Raw genomic sequence first — 20,372 nt, forward strand, 5'->3', positions numbered from 1 at the left:
TCCAACGTTCCATATATATGGACAACATTATTAAATCATGTGATCATGTGCATTTTATAACCAAATTACACTTCAAAACAGCCATCAGTAACACATAGGGGCAAATTTACTTACCCGGTCCATTCGCGATCCAGTGGCGCGTTCTCTGCCGTGCATTCGGGTCCGGCCGGGATTCACTAAGGTAGTTCCTCCGACGTCCACCAGGTGGCGCTGCTGCGGTGAAGTTCCACGAGGCCCGCCGAAATGCATTTAAGTTCACCAGCCTATTCCTATTGAAGGTAAGTGCAAGTTCCACGACACTTTTTTTTTAAATGCAGCGTTTTTTCCGAATTCTTCGGGTTCTCGTTCGGCCACACCCCCCCATTTCCGACGCGTGCATGCCAGCGCCAATGCGCCACAATCCGATCGCATGCGCCAAACATCCGGGGCAATTCAGGGGAAATCGACGCAAATCGGAAATATTCGGGTAACACGTCGGGAAAATGCGAATCGAGCCATTAGTAAATGACCCCCAGAGTGAACACATGCATCTGTGAATCAAGTATTTTCATGTGTAATAACCCCATTATTTATCTTTTTGACCCCACATAATACTAAACCACCTACTTCCTTCAACACAAACCGCGCAATTTTTTGGCGCACGCGTCAACTTCCGGCACATACATTTATTACCTCATTCACCACCTCCAACACGAGCAGTTTCAACTGGTCAGGAACACATGATCATTCCTAACATCGTCATTTTGTTTAACCCCTACAGGTCTAAGCCATTTTAGACCTTTAGGACCAGGCTTAATTTTTAAACTTTGCCCTGTGTCATTTTAGGAGGTTACAGCATTGTGACGCTTTAACATATCCAGGATTTTGAGATTGTTTTCTCATCACACATTGTACTTCAAAGTAATAGAAACATTTTGATTATATCTTTTGTGTTTAGTTGTGAAAAAAATTTTAATTTGCCAAAAATTTCTAAAGATTATTCATTTTCAAAGTTCAAAATTTTCTGCTTTTCAGGCAGATAGTCCTAGCTTCCAAGTAACCTTATAACTAACATTTCCCGAATGTCTACTTTATATTAGCATAGGGATTTATGCATCCTCTCTCTTTTCTAGGTTGTTAGGAGGTTCAGAATTTTTGGGTGCAATTCTCATTTTTAGGAAAATCGACAAAACTCTTATTTAGATGCATCTGCTCAGCTTTAAGTGACTTTGAGAGGCCTAAACAGCAGTAAAGCCGCATAAAACATGCCATTTTAGAAACTACACCCATCAATGTGTGAAAAAATCAACTTTAAGAAGTGTGTTAACCCTTTACATGCTTCACAGGGGTTAATACAAAATGGAGGTGTAATTTACAAGCTGTAATTTTTTAGACAATACTGTATATTAATTTTGGCCAAAAATTAAACTGTCACAAATTATTAAATGACAAAAAAACCCACAAACTATGATACCCAATTCCTCTGAGTCTGAGGATACCCCATATGTGTTGGTAAACTGCTGTCTGTATGGGCACAAGTCCGGGCAATAAAATGGAATAAAAAAGAAAAAGGCACCATTCAAAGCAGATCTGCATTGTCACATTTTACAGGCCGTTTTGTGGATGAGATCCACTTTTTAGGTACATCATTTATAGTTAATAATCATATTTTATTAACTCTTTCTTGGTGGTGGTTAAAAAAATCATTAATTCTTGTTTATGGTTTTTAGCATTTTTTCCCCGGACTTTCACCATACCATAAAAATAATGTGGTATCTTTATTCTATGGGTCATCACGATTACGACAAAACCCAATTTATATGGCTTTTTTATGGTTCACTTGTTTTGCAGAATGTAGAACTCAGTTTGTGAGCTTGTTTTTGCATCGCCAGGTAACAATGGGCAGAACATTTATATTCTTTTTGTTTACAGAGCTGGTTGAGAGCTTATTTTTTGTGGGACAAGCTTTGTTGGGGTTGGGGTAATGTTGGGGTAAATGTTGGGGTATCATGTTGGGGTAAATTTAACTTTTTGACCACTTATTCGCTTTTTATGAGGTCAAATGGGAAAATTTCAGAATTTTTTTTAGTTTTCTTTTGTGTTTTTTTTTTTTTTTATGGCGTTCACCGTACGGGTTCAGTGGCAATTTTATTTTTTGTACAGGTCTTTACGGACAGTGTAATACCCATTATGTTTTTGTTGGTAATTTTCACTTTTCTATGGTTTATTTTATTTTTATTGCATGGGACTGGACTTCAGGTGACTTTTATTCTTCTTTAATAATTTTTTTTAATTGTACTTTTTTTTACTGTTTTATTTTGTCCCAGGGTGGGACATGAACAAGTGAGCATTTCATCACTTGTTCTTTGTAATATGCTGCAATACTAATGTATTGCAGTATATTACATAGTCAGCCTATCCATTCTGCATAGGCTGACAGCTACACTAACAGGCTTCTACCATAGGCAGCCCTGGGGTCCTTATGCGACCTCAGGGTTGCCATGGTAACGATCAGCACCTCCGTGCCCCGCACGGAGGGTGCCGATCGTCGTGCCGATGCACCATAGAGGGTTATAGGGTTAAACAGGCAATAGTCGCGACTCTGACTGTTACTTAAGAGTTATGCACAGTGTGTCGTACTTACGTACAACTTCCTGTGCACTCTACTACCCAGCTGCGTATCTAATATTTCACGGCGGTAACATACTATGACCCTCTGCTCAACCAACATACATCCTCAAGGAGGGGTTAACTTTCTAGAGAGTTATGGAATGGATGATAAAGTGCATAGTCCCCACCTTAAATAACACATACAAAACAAACTATAATGCCGTATTGGAGATATTCATCTTGTATTGGAGATATTCATGTGTTTTCCTTGTGACTAACTCATAAGTGTTCTGTATGAATGTGATTTCTCTTCAAATGATTTCTGTAAAGAATAAAATAAAAACTATCAGTTACTGTTTTCAAAGAACTTTTTCATAAAAAATACATTTGTACATATCTCTTAGATTTATCACTGGTTACAGTGTGCTAAAATCGGTATCACTGATTTACTATATGAAGAAGATCTTACAGGGCTGGTTTCAATGAATACCCTACATTCATTGCAAAGATTTTTGATTATTACACACCCCAGGGCACCAGTCATATATACAATCCCAAAGATCCACAAAACCCTAGTGGGCCCCCCCTGGATGCCTGATAATTTCAGGGGTGGGGTCTATTTTCAGTAACATAGCCATTTTTCTAGACAAGGTATTGAGAAAATATGCGACTGGTGCATTGTTTCATATCAGAGAAACATCTGAGTTTCTAAATAAGTTGAAAGAGGTCAGACTCCCTAGTGTGAAAGAGGTTTAGCTGGTGTCCTTTGATGTCACCAGCCTCTACACGTCTATTGAACATGAGAGGGGACTGAGGGTTGTAAAAATTTATGTTAGAAGACTCTGTGTATACAAGTGAATGCAAGCAATTCATTCTTGACCTATTGGCACTTATTCTGAAATCTATGTTCTCTTCAGGGACCAGTTTTTCCTTCAGGTACAAGATACCGCCATGGGGTCTCATGTGGCCCCCACATATGCTAACATCTATATATGGTACCTTGAGGAGCATGTCATCTATATGTCGCCCCATTTTCAGAAGTTTTTGGAATAGTGGAGATACATAGATGATGTGTGTGCTATCTGGGTGGGTTCAGAGTATGATCTACTGGCCTTTTTTGAAGAATTGAACACGGTTGATTCAACTGTCAAGTTTACTATAGTTTATTCTGCAGAAAAATTAAAATTTCTTGACACAATGATAAAAATGAGTAATGGTTGTTTGGAAACTGAATTATATAAAAAACCTACAGATCATTTGATGAGTCAAATGATGAGGGTAAAGAAGAAATTTGCGGAGAGAAATTATCCTAAGCGACTTCTTTTAAAGCAAAAAGAGATAGTAAAGAACGTGAACAGACAGGAGCTGATTTTTGTCAGTCATGCATGGGGGTGGGTGGATGGGAGGCTGTTTGGGAGGCAGTGGGCGAGTCAGGCGTGCCTGCCCAGAGCACTTTATCAGGACTTGTCCTGGCCGTCCCCAATGTCCGGAAACGCAAGCACCTAGGGTTGTTTGAAGAAGCGTCCATAGGTTTGAGCAAAGCTTCTCCAGGCCTGACTATTCCTGTGCTCCTCTTCGTTGTTACCTGTGCCCAGATCCAGGTCCCTGCTTTATTGGACTCCGGCTCTGCAGGGAACTTTGTGGATGCTGCCCTGGTCTCCCGGCACCACCTCCCTGTGGTCATCTCCTTGGTCAGCGGACTAATTCTCTTCGAACCGGTCAGGTACCGCACTGAGCCAATTTCCCTGCAAGTTGGTGCTCTGCATAAGGAGAGGCTGTCCTTCTATGTGCTTCCCCGCTCTACCTTGTCCCTCCTTCTGGGTCTTCTGTGGCTGCAGCTTCATGCACCTGTACTCTACTGGATGAGGTTCTTTGTTGGGGTCCAGAGTGTCAGTCCCGCTGTATGGAGGCGTCTAGGCCAGTGTCCATCTTGGCTCTCTCTGTGACTCCTAAGCCTTTAGATGGCCTACCTACCGGGACTTTGACGATGTGTTCTCTAAGAAGCAGGCAGAGACATTGCCACTACATCGCCCCTACGACTGCTCTATTGAGGTGTTGTTGGGTACCTCTCCTTCCCGGGTTCCGGTGTACCCTCTCTCTTTACCCGAGACCACTGCCATGTTGAAGTAAATTAAAGAGAACCTGCAGAGAGGGTTTATACGCAAGTCCTCCTCTCCAACCGGTGCAGGGTTCTTTTCTGTGACCAAGAAGGTAGGCTCTCTGCGTCACTGCATTGATTATCGTGGACTGAACAAGATCATGGTTAAGAATCGCTACCCTCTTCCGTTGATCATAAAGCTCTTTGACCGCCTGCACGTTTCCAAGATTTTCTCCAAGCTGGACCTTCATGGGTCCTACAACCTCATCCAGATCCGCAAGGGAGACGAACGGAAGACAGAATTTAACACCCGAGATGGACATTTTGAGTACCTTGTGATGCCATTTGAACTGTGTAATGCTCTGGTTGTCCTCCAGGAGTTCGTCAATGACATCTGTTGAGATCTGCTGTATACGTGCTGCTGGCGGCTGAAGAAGCGTTCTTAAAGATAAAGTCAACCTTTGCCACGGCTCCTGTTCTCACTAGATCCGACACAGAGAAGCCCTTTATACTAGAGGTGGATGCATCTTCCGTAGGTGCAGGGGCAGGTGCAGGGCCTAATGGTCGAATGCTCATGTGCAGCTTCTTTTCTAGAACCTTTTCACCCCCAGAGAGGAATAACTCTATAGGGGATAGAGAACTTTTGGACATCAAACTTGCCCTGGAAGAATGGCGATATCTTTTGGAGGGAGCTCACCATGCATTCTGCATACCACTACTGGTGGCCTAACTTGGTCAAGGATCTTTGGGACTTTGTGGGATCCTGCACCTCTTGTGCCCGTAATAAGCCTTCACGTCTGAAACCGGCTGCTCTCTTGCTTCCGTTGCCGATACCCAGTCACCTGTGATCACACGTGTCTATGGACTTTGTCACGGACCTTACATCTTTCTCGGGGAATATCGGCATCTGGGTGGTGATGGACCGATTTTCGAAGATGTCTCATTTTGTTCCTCTTCCAGGTCTTTCGTCTGCTCCACGTCTTGCCAGCTTCTTCTTTCAACATATCTGGTGTCCTAAAAGCTGTGCCTTCCTCCCATCATGTGCATCCCTAACTCCTTCCATGTCTCCCTGCTCAAGCCTGTCATCCTGAAACGCTTCTCCTGGCAAGTATCTCCTCCTGCTCCTGTGGCCGACTCCTCTGACATGTATGAGGTAAAGGAGATCCTCGATATGAAGACAGTGAAGAGTAAGCGGTTCTTCTTGGTTGACTGGAAGGGGTTCGGGCCACAGGAGAGATCTTGGGAGCCCGAGGAGAACATCCTGGACCATGATCTCCTACAGAGAATTCTCCAGCCCAAGAGGAGAGGGAGGCCGGAGGGGGGGACCGTCATGTGTGTTCCGGCGACCCATGTCGTGGGTAGTGGGCTCAGCCGTGCTCCTCGGTCCCTGTAGGCGCAGAGCCAGCGCCAGTCACCTGTCCCCATTCCAGATTCCTGTCCGTGCATGCGTGTCCCCATCTCCTAGGGTTCACACGTGCCGGCTTCAGGAAATTTAAAGGGCCAGCGCACCTTTAATTGGTGCTGGCCATTTTCCCAAAAGGCTACTTAAACCTGCCTCTTACATCACAACCTGCCAGATCTTTGAGCCTACGCCATTGTGAAAGCTCCGTTGCAATATTCCTGCGCTCCTGTTTGTTCCTGCTCCTGAGTTCCTGTGTTCCCGCGCTCCTGTGTGTTCCTGCTCCTGAGTTCCCGTGTTCTGTGTCCCTGCCTCCATCTGCCTGGACCTCGCGTTGCTGACCCCGGATTGGACTTGACCATGCATCTCTGCCACCTGCCCTGACCCTGTGCCTGAACCTGACCACGAGACTGTCTCCTGCTAAGCTATCTCAACCTCAGCTGCCATCGTGGGCTAGTCGCACCTGTGGTACAACCTGGTGGTACCCTGCCACAACAAGACCATCCTGCTTTGTGGCGAGCTCTCGTGAAGACCAGGTGCAACTTTCGGTGGTGCCACTTCCGGTCCCAGGTGTCGGCTAGTACCACCTCCCATGGTGGTCCTGAGGATCCACTGATCCCAAATCTTGACACCCACTATTATTGAAATATCAGTCCCATTAACTGACTATTCTAATCTTCTCTACTGTTAGAAAGGAAGGCCTACAGCAGGGGACTGGTTGTGCATTTCTGCTAATCTTCTTTGACACTGTCCCACCCACGGCAGACAGTGTCAGAAAATACTGAAGACACTGTGTAGGTAGAGTGTGATCTCGCTACAGCCAGCCCGACCACACTGCCTTCTGATGCTGCTCTTTCCTACCATACAGCATCGTATCTCGTCACACAGACATCACACTGTGTCCCGACCTGATTCTTACAGGCAATTAACATGTTACATAGCATTAGGTCACTAGCAACAAGCACACAAATTTTTTTTTTCTACATCAGATCCATGTACACAGTGGGGCACATTTACTTACCTGTCCACGTCGCGATCACCGTTCCGGAATGTCCGACCGATTGTGCCGTGATTTAGTCGGATCGTCCAACTGGGGCAGCTGTAGGCTGTTATTGCAGGGTAACACTAAGCCCTGGTCTTGGTAATGGCTATTTGACAGCATTATTACTAAAGGTAAAATTTAAGTTAAAAGAAAACAAACACAATTAAAATATATCTATTTTATTAAAATAAAAACTCAACACACTCTTATTAAGCATTTTATTTAAAAATCAAATCCCGGTCATTGACAGAGTCCACCGAATGCAGAGAAAAGCATTGCATACACAGAAGAAAAAATAATTAACACACTTGTTGCCTAAAGGCTACAACTATATAAACTGCTTGCTGCCAGGGTGCTAATACTAAGCAACATGCTCATTGGCAGGGGAAAATAGTCATTGCTAGGGTTACTAATGCTGTGCCAAATAACTTGCCCGTTGCATAGGGGTTTTACACATTGATGCTTTCCTCTCTGCAGCTTCTTTACCCCTTGTTGTTGTCTCTCCCGTCAGCATTGGGTCGGGACACAGCGTGATGTCTGTGTGCGAGCGCAGAAGCAGAAAGCAGTGTGGTTGTGTTGGCTGTAGCACAGCGAGATCACACTATGCATACACCATGGCTTCAGTATATTCAATGACACTGTCTGCTGCTGATTGCAAAGTGTAAGAGAAGAATAGCATAAATGCACAACCACTCCCTTGCTGCAGGCAAAAGTGCCCCTGAATTCACTTGCAAGCCCCACGTGGTGGGAAGTTCAGTAAAACAGGTTAACTGTGGTCATTGTCCTCTTTTAGCACTTTTTGTACTGCAGTCTGTGTAGCTGTGATCTTCTCTGATGACTTTTTCTCCCTTTGCTGTCACGCGCTGCCTCCAGGATCCCATATAGAATAGAATCTAGAGTAGAGACAAAAACACATACAATATTACCAGCAGGCATAGAAGTAGATTGTAGGATGGGAAAAATTAAAGAGGTGTTTCATTGTATCCATGGCTGTATTTAGACTTGATGCAACCGTAGGCACAATGAGGTTATGGCTATTTTCTAATATATGCCACCCCTCTATAATAAAATACCCAGCAGCGGCCTCCCTTAAAGGAAACCTACCATCATGGATCTACCTGCTAAGGTAGATCGGTGGCAGGTTCCTTTAATTGAGTGTAACCCCCAGATTGTTCTAAAACTTTCATCCAACACTTATGCAAATTTTCTTGAGGAGTTACTAGCGATACTGTGCTCAGCATATAGTCAGTGCATTCTTTGACCGAGACAGGTGCGTATTTCTGCTATACTCCAACGTATAACACCAACAAAACCACTACCACCAATATTTTATGGGATTCTGCATAAATGCCCTCCACATAACCTTGGCAACGAGCATGTTGCCTACAGCCCCTTGGCAAAGAGCCCTTGTATTTGTGTGTGTGTTTTTTTTGTCTCCCAGGAATGTGTCTGCTTTGGAATATTTCGGATTCAATAGTTGACGATGACATTTTTTATAGAAATAAAATGGTTAACGAGGGTGTGTCTGCATTTTTTTTTCCTATAAAATTTTTTCTAAAGTGTTTTGTGTCACTTGGTATAGTTTGCCAAAGAAATGGTGCTGTCTAGTTGACAGTGCTCATTACTAAGGGGTGGTTTTCATGTAAATTTGCCAACAAAATTATGGCAAACAATAACACCCATACCATTAACTACCACCACCAGAGGTTCCTTCCGGGAAGATCCGGGTACAAACCAGCACCTGACCATCTATGGATGTTATTATTGCGCTGGAATAGTCCCCTAACAGCGGGCTATCCCAGCTCAGTAATGGCATCGGGTTGACTTTGACAATAGGAGGGACCCCACATCATTTTATGGGCAGAAATAAAAAAAAACATTGATGTGGGGTCCCCCCTATCTTCAAAATCAGCCTGCTACAAAAAAACAGCAGCCGCCTGCCGTTACTGAGCTGGGATAGCCCACTGTTAGGGGGACTATTCCATTGCAATAATAACAGCCTGCAGCCGTCCCAGTACCTGAGCATCTATAGATGGTTTGTACACTACTCTTCCTGACACCCCTGGGTACCTGGGTAATGGTATGGGCCTTAGTTTTTGCCATCTTTTTGTTTGCAATTTTACACTCAGTCCGCCCCTTGGTAATGAGCACCGTCAACTAGACAGCACCACTACTATGGCAAACTATACCAAGTGACACAGAAAAACTTTTTAAAAAATGTGTTGTTGAAATAAAAATGCAGACACACCTTCTCGTGAACCAGTTTATTTCTAAAAAAAAACAAGGTTGGTCATCGTTGGAGTCTGAAGTACTCCACAGCAGGCACGGTCATGAAAGACAAAAAAATAACACATACACACAAAAACAAGGGCTTGTAACCAAGGGGTGTGGGAGACATGCTCATTGCCAAGGGGATGTAGGGAACATATATGCAGAATCCCATAAAACACATTAGTGGCAGTGGGTTCCAAGGTGCTATATGTGGTAGGATATCAGGAGTACATACTCATCTGTCCTGATTGAATGTTTTGCCTCTTGAGCTAATTTGCATAACAATCTGGGGGCCAAAAGTAGGTTTCCGTCAATAATAACATGTCTCAGCAGTGGCCTCCCTTCACTAATAACATGTCCAGCAGTGGCCTCCCCACACTGATAACATGTTCCAGCAGCGGCCTCCCCTCACTGATAACATGTCCCAGCAGCGGCCTCCCCTCACTAATAACATGTCCCAGCAGCGGCCTCCCCTCACTAATAACATGTCCCAGCAGCGGCCTCCCCTCACTAATAACATGTCCCAGCGGCAGCCTCCCCACACTAATAACATGTCCCAGCAGCAGCAGCCTTCCCTCAATAATAACATGTCCCAGCAGCGGCTTCCCCTCACTGTTAATATTTCGAGCAGCAACCTCCCTTCACATGCTAGGTTCCATTGGGGAGGGGGGTTGTCTTGAGGGGAGAGAGGACACAGCGACTGGGAGGGGGGAGAGAGGATACAGCGACTAGGGGAGGAGGGGGGAGAGAGAGGACACAGCGACTAGGGGAGGAGGGGGGAGAGAGAGGACACAGCGACTGGGGAAGGAGGGGTGAGAGAGGACACAGCGCCTGGGGGAGGAGGGGGGAAGAGAGGACATGGGCCTGGGGGAGGAAGGGGGGAGAGAGGGCATGGCGCCCGGGGGAGGAAGGGGGGAGAGAGGACACTTGGCGCTTGGGGGAGGAGGGGGAGAGAGGACACAGGGCCTAGGGGAGGGGGGGGGGAGAGTGGACATGCGGCGCTTGGGGGAGAAGGAGGGAGAGAGGACACAGCGTCTGGGGGGGAGGGGGGGATAGAGGACACCACGCCTGGGGATACGGGAAGGAGAGAGAAAGGACATAGGTCATACACACTTAAACAACCCCCAGCCGCCATCTTCATCTTCCCCCCCCCCCCACATGCTCCCTCTGTAAGAGAGCTCACCCTCAATGTTCCACAAAACACTGTGTGAGACCTGTCAATCAGGAAAAATGAGGCAGGGTCATGCAAGTAAAATTTACTATACAGGACTCAGTGTGATGCATATAAGTTTACATAATGATTTTTTTAACATTGCATCCATGGAAGGGAACCATTTAGGGATAACAGCAATGCTTTTTAAATCATAGATTTTGAAAAAGTATTTATTTTGGGTGGTTTTATTTAAATGACAGATTCTCTGTATTACTTTTTTTCCAGGTGGATCTCCTAACAGCCATGCTGGTTCACAGCATCCAAACACAAGGTGCTCGGCAACGTCTCCTTTCTATATATATTTCCCAGTTCCTTGTGTTTTACAGCATAAATGGACAGAACTGGAGCCCATATCAGGGAAATGCAAGCAGTAATCAAATGGTATGTGCACAAATAATGAGAACTACCTGTATATACTTGAGTATGAGCCGATCTGAGTATAAGCCAAGGTAACTAATTTTAACAGAAAAAACTGGGAAAACCTATTGACTCTAGTATAAGCAATGGGTGGGAAATGCATTGGTCACAGCCTCCACCCAGTGTTTAGCTAGTCAGTCACCTGCCCCACAGTATATAGCAAGAAAGCCCCTTGCCCCCTAGTATATAGCCAGCCAGCAAATGGTCTCTAGTATATAGCTAGCCAGTCCATACGCCCCAGTATATAGTCAGTCAGCCCCTTTCCCCCTATATATAGCTAGCTATCGCCTTGCCCCTAGTATATTGCCAGCCAGCCTCCTGCCCCTAGCATATCGCCTGCTAACCCATGCCCTCTAGTATATGGCCAGCCATCCCATACCCCCCCCAGTATATAGCCAGCTCATGCCCCCTAGTATATAGCCAGCTCATGCCCCCTAGAATATAGCCTGCCAACCAATACCCCCTAGCATATAGTCTAACAGCCCCTATAACAGCCTATGTCCCCAGTATATACCCAGACAGCCCATACCCACTAGTATATAACCAGCCCCTTGACCCCTAGTATATAGACTGCCAACCAATGTCCCCTAGCATATAGCCTGCCAGCCCCTATCCCCCAGTATAAAGTCAGCCAGCCAATACCTCCAGTATATAGCCAGCCCATGCCCCCTAGTATATAGCCCACCATCCCATGCTCCCTAGTATATAGCGAGCAAACCCATGCCCCCTAGAATATAGCTAGCTCATACCTCCAGTATATAGCCAGCCCATGTCCCCCAGTATACAGCCAGCCCATGCCCCCTAGTATTTAGCCAGCCAGCCCATGCCCCTAGTTTAAAGCCAGCCAATCTCCCCTAGTATGTTGCTAGCCAGTCAGCCCCTTGCCCCCTAGTATATTGTCAGCTAACCCATGCCCTCTAGTATTTAGCCAGCCCATACCCCCTAGTATATAGCCATTCCATGACCCCTAATATATAGCCAGGCAGCCCCTCCTCTCTATTATATAGCCAGCCAGCCAATGCCCCCTAGTATTTAGCTAATCAGCCCATGCCCCCTAGTATGTAGCCAACCAGCCCATGCTCCCTATTATATAGCTAGCCAACCCATGCCCTTTAGTATATAGCTAGATAGCCCATACTCCCTAGTATATAGCCATCCCATGCCCCCAGTATATAGCATGCCAGCCCCTGCCCCTAGTATATAGCCAGCCAGCCCATGTCTCTCAGTATATAACCAGCCTGCCCATGCCCCCTAGTATATAGCCAGTCCGCCCAGGCACCTTAGTATGTAGCCAGCCAGCCCATGACCCTAGCTTAAGACCTTCCAGCCCCTGCCCCACAGTATATAGCCATACAGACTAGATCTGGCTGCCTACTTTAAGGATAAAATTGATTGTATTTGCCAGGAAACAATTACTGCCCCCTAGTCTATAGTCTGCCAGCCCCTGCCTTACAGTATATAGCCATCCAGTCCCTGCCCCTAGTATTTAGCCAGCCCATGCCCCCTAGTGGTGCTCCAGCTCTGTCTCCGGCTTCCTGCTTGCTGCTGTTGCACACACCATGACGTCAGCCACTTTCTGACTTCATAGTGTGTGTGTCGCTGACGTTACCCCTTGTGTCAGCAAGCAGCTGATGTTATAGGGAGCACACGGGCAGTGCGCAGGAAGACAGAGACAGGGCCAGTGCACTGGAAGAATGAAGAGGTCCTGTGGGGTAATTGGAAAACTGAGTATAGAATAAATTTTTTTTATAGACTCGAGTATAAAATGAGTTAGGTTTTTCAGCACATTTTTTGTGCTGAAAAACTCACCTTAATCTCGAGTATATATGGTATATTTGCAATTCTAATTGTAAAACTGCTTGTATTCAAACTGTGCTTTCAAAGCTATTTTTAAAAAAAAAAAAAAAAATCAGGGGGGGGGGCGTGACTGGATGTCGGGGCTGAGAGGACGCACGGCGGTGAGCTCCCGGGACCCTGATCGTAATCCTGCAGAAAAGGCAGCCATCCTGCTCTACAGTTGCTCCCCCGCTATCCCCCTCTCACCGTGGGGTTCCCGGGCCCCATCTGGTTGGTGTTTGGGGTGCGGAGCACGGCGGTAAGCCGGCAACTCTGCCATCTGCCGGCTGCTGCGCTGACATCGCGCCTCATCCCCTCGTGCCCGGCTCCTACCTGCCCGCCTGCTACCCGGCTCATACCTCCTCGCCTGCTGCCCGGAACGATCTACGAAGCTGGCAGCTAGCCTCAGAACCCTCGGCCATGTATCCGGTGAGGCTGCCGCAGACCGGAAGTGCGGGCCGCGGTCACTTCCGGTCCCCCGCTGCTGCATCGCGGGCTCCTCTGATAGAAGCTGGGACTGTCCGAGCACACAACCAGTGCCTGCCCCTTACCATACTCTCCCGGCCTGTGGAGCTGTGGGTGGTTTTTTGGACCCCGGACGCCAACACATGTGCAAGCACATGTTAGCAGTGCTGCCTGACCTCCATTACCAAGGTTAGTCCGGTGCTAGTGCTTGTGACCTCTATCTGCCTGGCATTCTTGTTCACATCCACCTTCATCCAGCTGTGGGGTCTGTCAACGTGGCCCAATTCTTTCACAGTTCACTCTCTCTGTTGTTGGACTGCATCAAGAGACCTTTGGGTCCTCAGGCCTACCCCTACATCAAGCCTGGTAAAGCGCACCTGGTCAGTAAAAGTGGGCCATTTCCTAATCTATCTCTCTGAATATATCTGCCTGATCGTCTGACCTACCTGCTGTCTCTACTGTGTCACTACCTCTGCTTTGGGTAACCCCTTGCTATGGGTAATAAACATAAGAATGCTAAACAGAGACTGGCGCCTGGTCCTTCGGCTCCACCATCTGATGATGAATCTATTTCTGGAGACCCTCCCTTTCACTCATTGGACCCCTTGGACTCCCAAACAACTACCACATCACAAGCGGTACTGGCCCAGATACAAACACATGCCGCTCAAAAGCTGGAGAGGTTTTCGCGGGCGCAACCCCTGTCACCTACAAGATCTCTGGACTCATGTCCTTCTATGTTTGAGGGCTTTCAGAGCCCCCTGCAGCCGGGCTCTCCTGCTAACCCCGATGACCCTCTGAACCTCTCTGCGGTGTTGGATTTGAAATTTGCTGAGTTCCTGGCAGCTATAAACTTTTGCCAATCCCTGATGGCTTCGAAAGTGAATGAACTCCGGCAGGACTTTGTCCTGCTCCGGCATGACGTTCACAAGGCCAAGGAAAGGATAACGGAGACGGAGCGTAGGATCTCAGAGGTGGAAGATGTGCAGCGACCTATGCCGGCCCAAATAAGAGATCTGCAGCAACAAATGAAAACATCCATAGAAAGGGCGGACGACTTTGAGAATCGCCTGAGGCGCAACAATATTAGAATTGTGGGACTGCCTGAGAAAGTGGAAGGCGCCGATCCTGTTTCCTTTATAGAAAGATGGCTTCGGGATCTCCTACCGGCTGATACTTTCTCCCCTTTTTTTACTATAGAAAGGGCACACCGAGTCCCGGCCCGTCCAGGACCCCCGGGGGGCTTGCCCCGTCCCTTTCTTGCCCGCCTCCTACACTAAAGGGACAGAGATGCCATCCTGCGGACGGTCCGCATCAAAGGTGAAATCCTGCACAGTGGTAGTAGAGTATCCTTTTACCCGGACTTTTCAGCCGCTGTACGGAAACAACGCACCCATTTCACAGAGGTCCGGCAACGTCTCCGTTAAAAAGGATATAAATATTCAATGTTGTATCCAGCCAGGCTGCGAGTTGTTGATGGTCAGGTTTCCAGATTCTTCACTTCCCCTGCTGAGGCCCTGCACTGGGCGGATGCGGCTCCCAGAGCTGCTGCGGCCCCTCGTCCTCCGGATTAAATCAGATTACCAACATATGCCTTAACAGCTGTTACTGCCCGCCTAATCTGCATTATTCATGTTGACATTAATCTTGTATTCTAAATGACTTCTTCCTCCCCCTTATTCTTCCCCCTTTCCCTCCCACTTTCCCTCCTCATCTCACCCACCCTTTTCCTTACCTACCTCTCTCTTTCCACCTTTTCTTACCGCTCCACTCCATTATCTATGTACTGCTCTAAATGCTGCCTTACAAGCTGTATGTATATCTACATGTTCAATTCATCAGGGTCCTGGGACAGGCTGAGGTTGTTCTGTCTTAGCTAGGGACCATTGTCCTGTGTTAGTTAATTGTTCTAGGGTATAGGTCTCCACTGTTGTGGGTTAGACAGGGGGTTATTTAGTTGGGGATTAGGTTGTTTTAGTTGTGTGTCTGTATTGTGCTGATGGCACCAAGTATGGTAATTGTGTGGCTTGTGGGAGTGAATGGATGGCTGACTGTGACTCCTCCCCCCTCAAGCTCTGTTGATATATGGGTATCGATATCCTTTCTCTTTCCTTACCCCTTCAGATAATATGGCTCCGCTTAAGATATTAAGCTGGAATGTGCAGGGTCTTAATTCTAAATTTAAGCAGGCCTTAATACTAGATTCTATTAAGAAACAGTCACCGCATATAATTTGTATTCAGGAGACTCACTTGACTGGGCAGAGGGTACTAGCACTAAAGCGGGCCTGGATAGCAAGGGGGTAACACTCCTCTTATTCCGTATATGCTAGGGGAGTCGCCATACTAGTCACTAAGGCCCTCCCTATTGAGGTGGCTCAAGTAGCATGTGACCACTTTGGAAGATTTGTCATACTGCATTGTGTTCTGTGGGGTACTGCCTTCAATATTGCTTCTATATATATCCCTCCGCCAATGGACCCGGCACTGTTAACCCTTATTTCCAATAAATTAGCCGCTATGCCTCCCAGTCCAGTGGTGTGTGTGGGAGACTTTAATGCTTTACCGGATCCATCTATAGACCGTACTAGCGGTATTGACTCCGCTTCAGCACATTTGAATGACTGGGGCACTGCTCTTTGTTTAGTGGATGTTTGGCGGAGGAAATTCCCCATGGAGCGGGTGTATTCCTTCTATTCTATAGTCCACAAAAGTTTTTCACGCATCGACCAAGCCTTTGTTTCACCCGATCTACTCCCAGCTGTTGATACGGTCTCCTACTGCCCCCGTGGTGCCTCAGATCATTCTGCTCTGCTTTTAACCCTAATGATTGGCCCTCCAGCAGATTCCCGCATATGGCGGCTACACCCGGCCTGGTTGACTTCCCCAGTAGTTAAAGAGGTGGTGCATGCCACACACTTAGAATACTGGAGTAATAACACTGATCACCCTGATCCTCTGGCCGCATGGGACTCGTACAAATCTAGTGTCTGGGGGGCCTTCATCTCGGGGGTGGCTGGACAGAGGAGAGTTCACAGACAGAGGGAAGCGGATCTGACTAGGGTTTCGGGGGAGACGGAGAGGGAATATTTGGATGATCCTAGTCAGGATAACAAACGCATGCCGCTCAAAGGGAGCACCTGGATCTTGCTAAGGAGCAGACTAGGAAACAATTGAGGCATCAGTATTTGAATTCGGGGACAAGAACGGGAAGCTGCTTGCCTATTTATCCCGAGCTGAGCGGCCATGCGCCTCAGTTCCATCTATTATTTATACTGATAATATCCTGGTATCTCTCCCCAAGGAAGTTAATGCTGTATTTAAGGACTTTTACTCCTCCCTGTATACCTCCAGGTCCCCGTCTCCGCCGACGATATGGAGCTCTTTTTGGAAAATCTTCCCCTATGGAACCTGTCCCCCTCGCAGTCCTCTGAACTGGATGCTCCAATCTCGGCTGAGGAGGTGGAACTGGCGATTAATTCTCTCCCTCTAGGTAAGACTCCTGGGTTAGATGGGTTGGGGGGGGGGGGGGAGGGAATGGTATAAAGATAACAGTGCCATCCTAATTCCTCACTTGGTTAACCTCTTTTCTGTAGCTCTAGAGAGGGGCTCTCTTCCGGACTCTATGCAGGAGGCCCTAATTGTGGTCCTGCTTAAGCCGGGAAAGGACTCTCTACTCCCCGATTCCTATCGTCCCATTTCTCTCTTAAATTCGGACGTTAAAATCCTTGCAAAAATTTTGGCTACAAGGCTAAATAAAGTGGTCACCTCCCTGATACATGCAGACCAAACTGGTTTTATGCCTAGAAAGAACACAGACATCAATATTCAAAGGCTATTTTTGAATATAGCGTCTGCTGGGGATGTTACTGATCCTGGCTATGTGCTATCGCTGGACACTTGTAAGGCATTCGACTCGGTGGGGTGGCCTTATTTATGGCTCCTATTATCGAAAATAGGGATTGGCCCTAGATTTCTTGCCTTGGTAAGGTTATTATACCATGAGCCCAAAGCCAGGATCAGAACAAACTTGGATGTCTCTGGGCCCTTCTCTATGGGGAGAGGCACAAGACAGGGTTGTCCTCCCTACTGTCCCTTTTATCCCTGATTGATAGGTTTGGCTCATTCTCGGGTCTTAGGGTCAACTGGAGCAAATCTGTGTTATTCCCATTATCTGAAATAAATGTATCGTCCATGTCTTTCCCAGTCTCCCTGCAGGTTGTCTCTTGTTTTAAGTACTTGGGTGTTTGGGTCTCTAGGGACGTCCGTGCCTACCCAGAACTTAACCTTGAGCCTCTAATGGCAGACACAGAATCCCGGCTACGTAGTTGGTCTTCTCTCCCACTCTCCCTATTGGGCCGTATCAATCTCTTTAAAATGATATACCTCCCCAAATTCTTGTATCTTTTTCATGTATGTCCGGTTTTACTCCCTATGAGTTTATTTAAGCTCCTTGAAAGCATGTTGCGTGCGTTTTACTGGCAGGGGGGTTCCCCTCGTTTTAGTCTGGAACTGTTGCAGGCTCCGAAAGAGAGGGGAGGCATGGCAGCTCCAGACATGTATCTGTACTATCTGGCTTCCCAATTAGTTTACGCTAGGTGGTGGATAGACATTGATAGATCAAATGCGGCCACTGCGCTGGCTGGGGCTCTCCTGGGATCGTATGAAGCCCTCACCAGCTTACTATATAGATGCAAGCCATATACATCTGTTCTTATTCCGTTGAGAGCAGTTGCAGTAAATTGGCAACGGGCTCAAGGGTTGGTCCAAACTGCTACCCCTGCTCCTCAGTCCCCTAGAACTCCTCTTTGGCGGAACCCGAGGTTGGTCCACTTCGTCTCCCTCCCTGGTTGGAGTTGAGTGAGCAATTTAGCCTACCGGCGATGGCTTCTTTCCACTACCTCCAGCTGCACCATGCATTTCAGGCACAGTTTGGTTCTCTCAAACTGACTGTAGAGTTTACTCCCCTAGAAAAACTACTAAGTGACCCAGAGCTCTCTAGACCACTCACCCAATCTTACACTCTTCTTCAGTCCACACGTAGAAAGCCCTTCGATAAGGCCCTTTTGCGCTGGAGGGAAGATATCCCAGACCTTTTGGATGAGGAATGGAAAGAAGTTGAATCACCCTTCTTTGAAAACATTGTGAGTGCTAGGGACTCTCTGTTCCAAACAAAGTTCCTTCATCGTATCTACTATACCCCTGATAAACTACATTGCATAGGTGTTATAGATGAGGACACTTGCTTCCGATGTCAGGCTGCCAGTGGGTCCTTTCTCCACTGTGTGTGGTTTTACAGCAGGGTTCAGCCATTCTGGGCCGCAGTTATGGAATTTCTGCATTCACACTTTGACATGCCTCGAGTTCTGTCCCCCAAAGTTTGCCTCCTGGGTATAATCAATGAGCTAGTGCATGGACATTATGACAAGATTTTCTGCAGATTCGCCCTTTATTATGCACGTATGGTAGTCGTAATGTCATGGAAAGAACATGACACCCCCACCTTAAAGCGGTGGATCCTACTAATAAACAAGTTTGTACCTCACTACCGTACAGTCTATCAACACAGAGGTTGTCTGCAAAAATTTGACCTGATTTGGGCAAGGTGGTGTAACACCCCGCATACTGCTGCGTAGGGGTATTGACTCTTGTCTCTAATACCTTTAATCCCACCTGATGTGTCAAGGGGGGAGGAGGAGGAAGTGAGTGTATGGTGTTGTGGTTGCATGTTTGATGTGTGAGTGTGTAGGTAGCATGGGCCGCGGTAGTATTTCACTTATACTATTTCTTATCTAGCAACAACATATGTGCCTAATTATGTTTATAATGCTAAGGCACGCCACTCCTATCAAATACTGATGCCGCAATGTATGTATGATACTGTATTTTGGTCATAAGTTTGACTACTGTTGTTCTTATAAATGTTCCAAAAAATCTAAAAAAAAGCTATTGCCTGACACCCATCAAGTGCCACCTTGTGATTTTTGAGTTCTGCCGTTAATGAAAACTTATTACCGTATATACTCGTGTATAAGCCAAGTTTTTCAGCACAAAAAATGTGCTGAAAAACGTCCCCTCGGCTTATACACGAGTCTATAACAAAAAAAATTACCCACTTAAAAAAAAATAAACTTAAATACTCACCCTCCGATGTCACCCTCCCCGATGTCGGCGCGACTTACCGATGTCCCCGATGTCAGCGCGTCCCGTCTTCTTTCTTCTCCGCGACTCTTCTTCTTTCTTCCGTCATGGACGCGGCCATGTCTTCTTAGTGGCCGCGCATACTATGACGTCAGCAGCGGCCGCGTCATAGTATGCGCCTGTTAGAAGAAGAGATGGTCGCGTCCATGCCAGAAGAGAGAAGAGGAGCCGCGAAAAAGAAAGAAGACGGGACGCACTGACATCGGGGACATCGGTAAGTCGCGCCGACATCGGGGAGCCGCGCTGACATCGGAGGGTGAGTATATAAGTTTATTTTTTTAAGGGCCGTGGGGGCAGGCTGGCTGTATACTACTAGGGGCTTCTGTATACTACTGTGGGCTGCTGTATACTACTGTGGGCTGCTGTATACTACTAGGGGCTGCTGTATACTACATGGGGGCTGGCAGGCTGTATACTACTGGGGGCTGGCAGGCTGTATACTACTGGGGGCTGGCAGGCTGTATTCTACTGGGGGGGTTTGACCAATGCATTTCCCACCCTCGGCTTATACTCGAGTCAGTAGTTTTCCCCAGTTTTTGGTGGTAAAATTAGGGGTCTCGGCTTATACTCGGGTCGGCTTATACTCGAGTATATACGGTATGTCCCCAAAGAGTAAAATGTGATTTTTGAGTTCTGCCACTAGTGAAAGCCTATTATGTAACCAAAAGTAGAGTGCTCTAGTAGCCAGACAGGCTAAACTGTATTATATATATGTGTGAATAAACAATGCCATGTGTAAATCCTATAGTGTGAGAAAATGTTATGTAAACAATTAAAAAATCTATGTTTTTATACAACTTTTTATTTAAAGAGACTGTTGTACATAGGAAATAGACAAATTT

General features: G+C 46.7%; 1 protein-coding gene across 3 annotated transcripts in view; it reads left to right on the forward strand.

Moving 5' to 3' along the window:
• The window catches only part of LOC140077099 (coagulation factor VIII-like), an 810,463-nt gene that overhangs the window by 632,581 nt on the left and 157,510 nt on the right, over window positions 1–20,372 (forward strand). For all 3 annotated transcript variants that reach the window (XR_011849697.1, XM_072123989.1, XM_072123990.1), the window contains one exon: window positions 10,838–10,993. Coding sequence is in view for 2 of the 3 variants with exons in the window: in XM_072123989.1 (XP_071980090.1) it covers window positions 10,838–10,993 (156 nt within the window). In the remaining variant the exon portion in view is untranslated. The remainder of the gene's footprint in view (window positions 1–10,837; window positions 10,994–20,372) is intronic.

This window comes from Engystomops pustulosus, chromosome 9, assembly GCF_040894005.1.
Source record: "Engystomops pustulosus chromosome 9, aEngPut4.maternal, whole genome shotgun sequence".
NCBI lineage: Eukaryota > Metazoa > Chordata > Amphibia > Anura > Leptodactylidae > Engystomops > Engystomops pustulosus.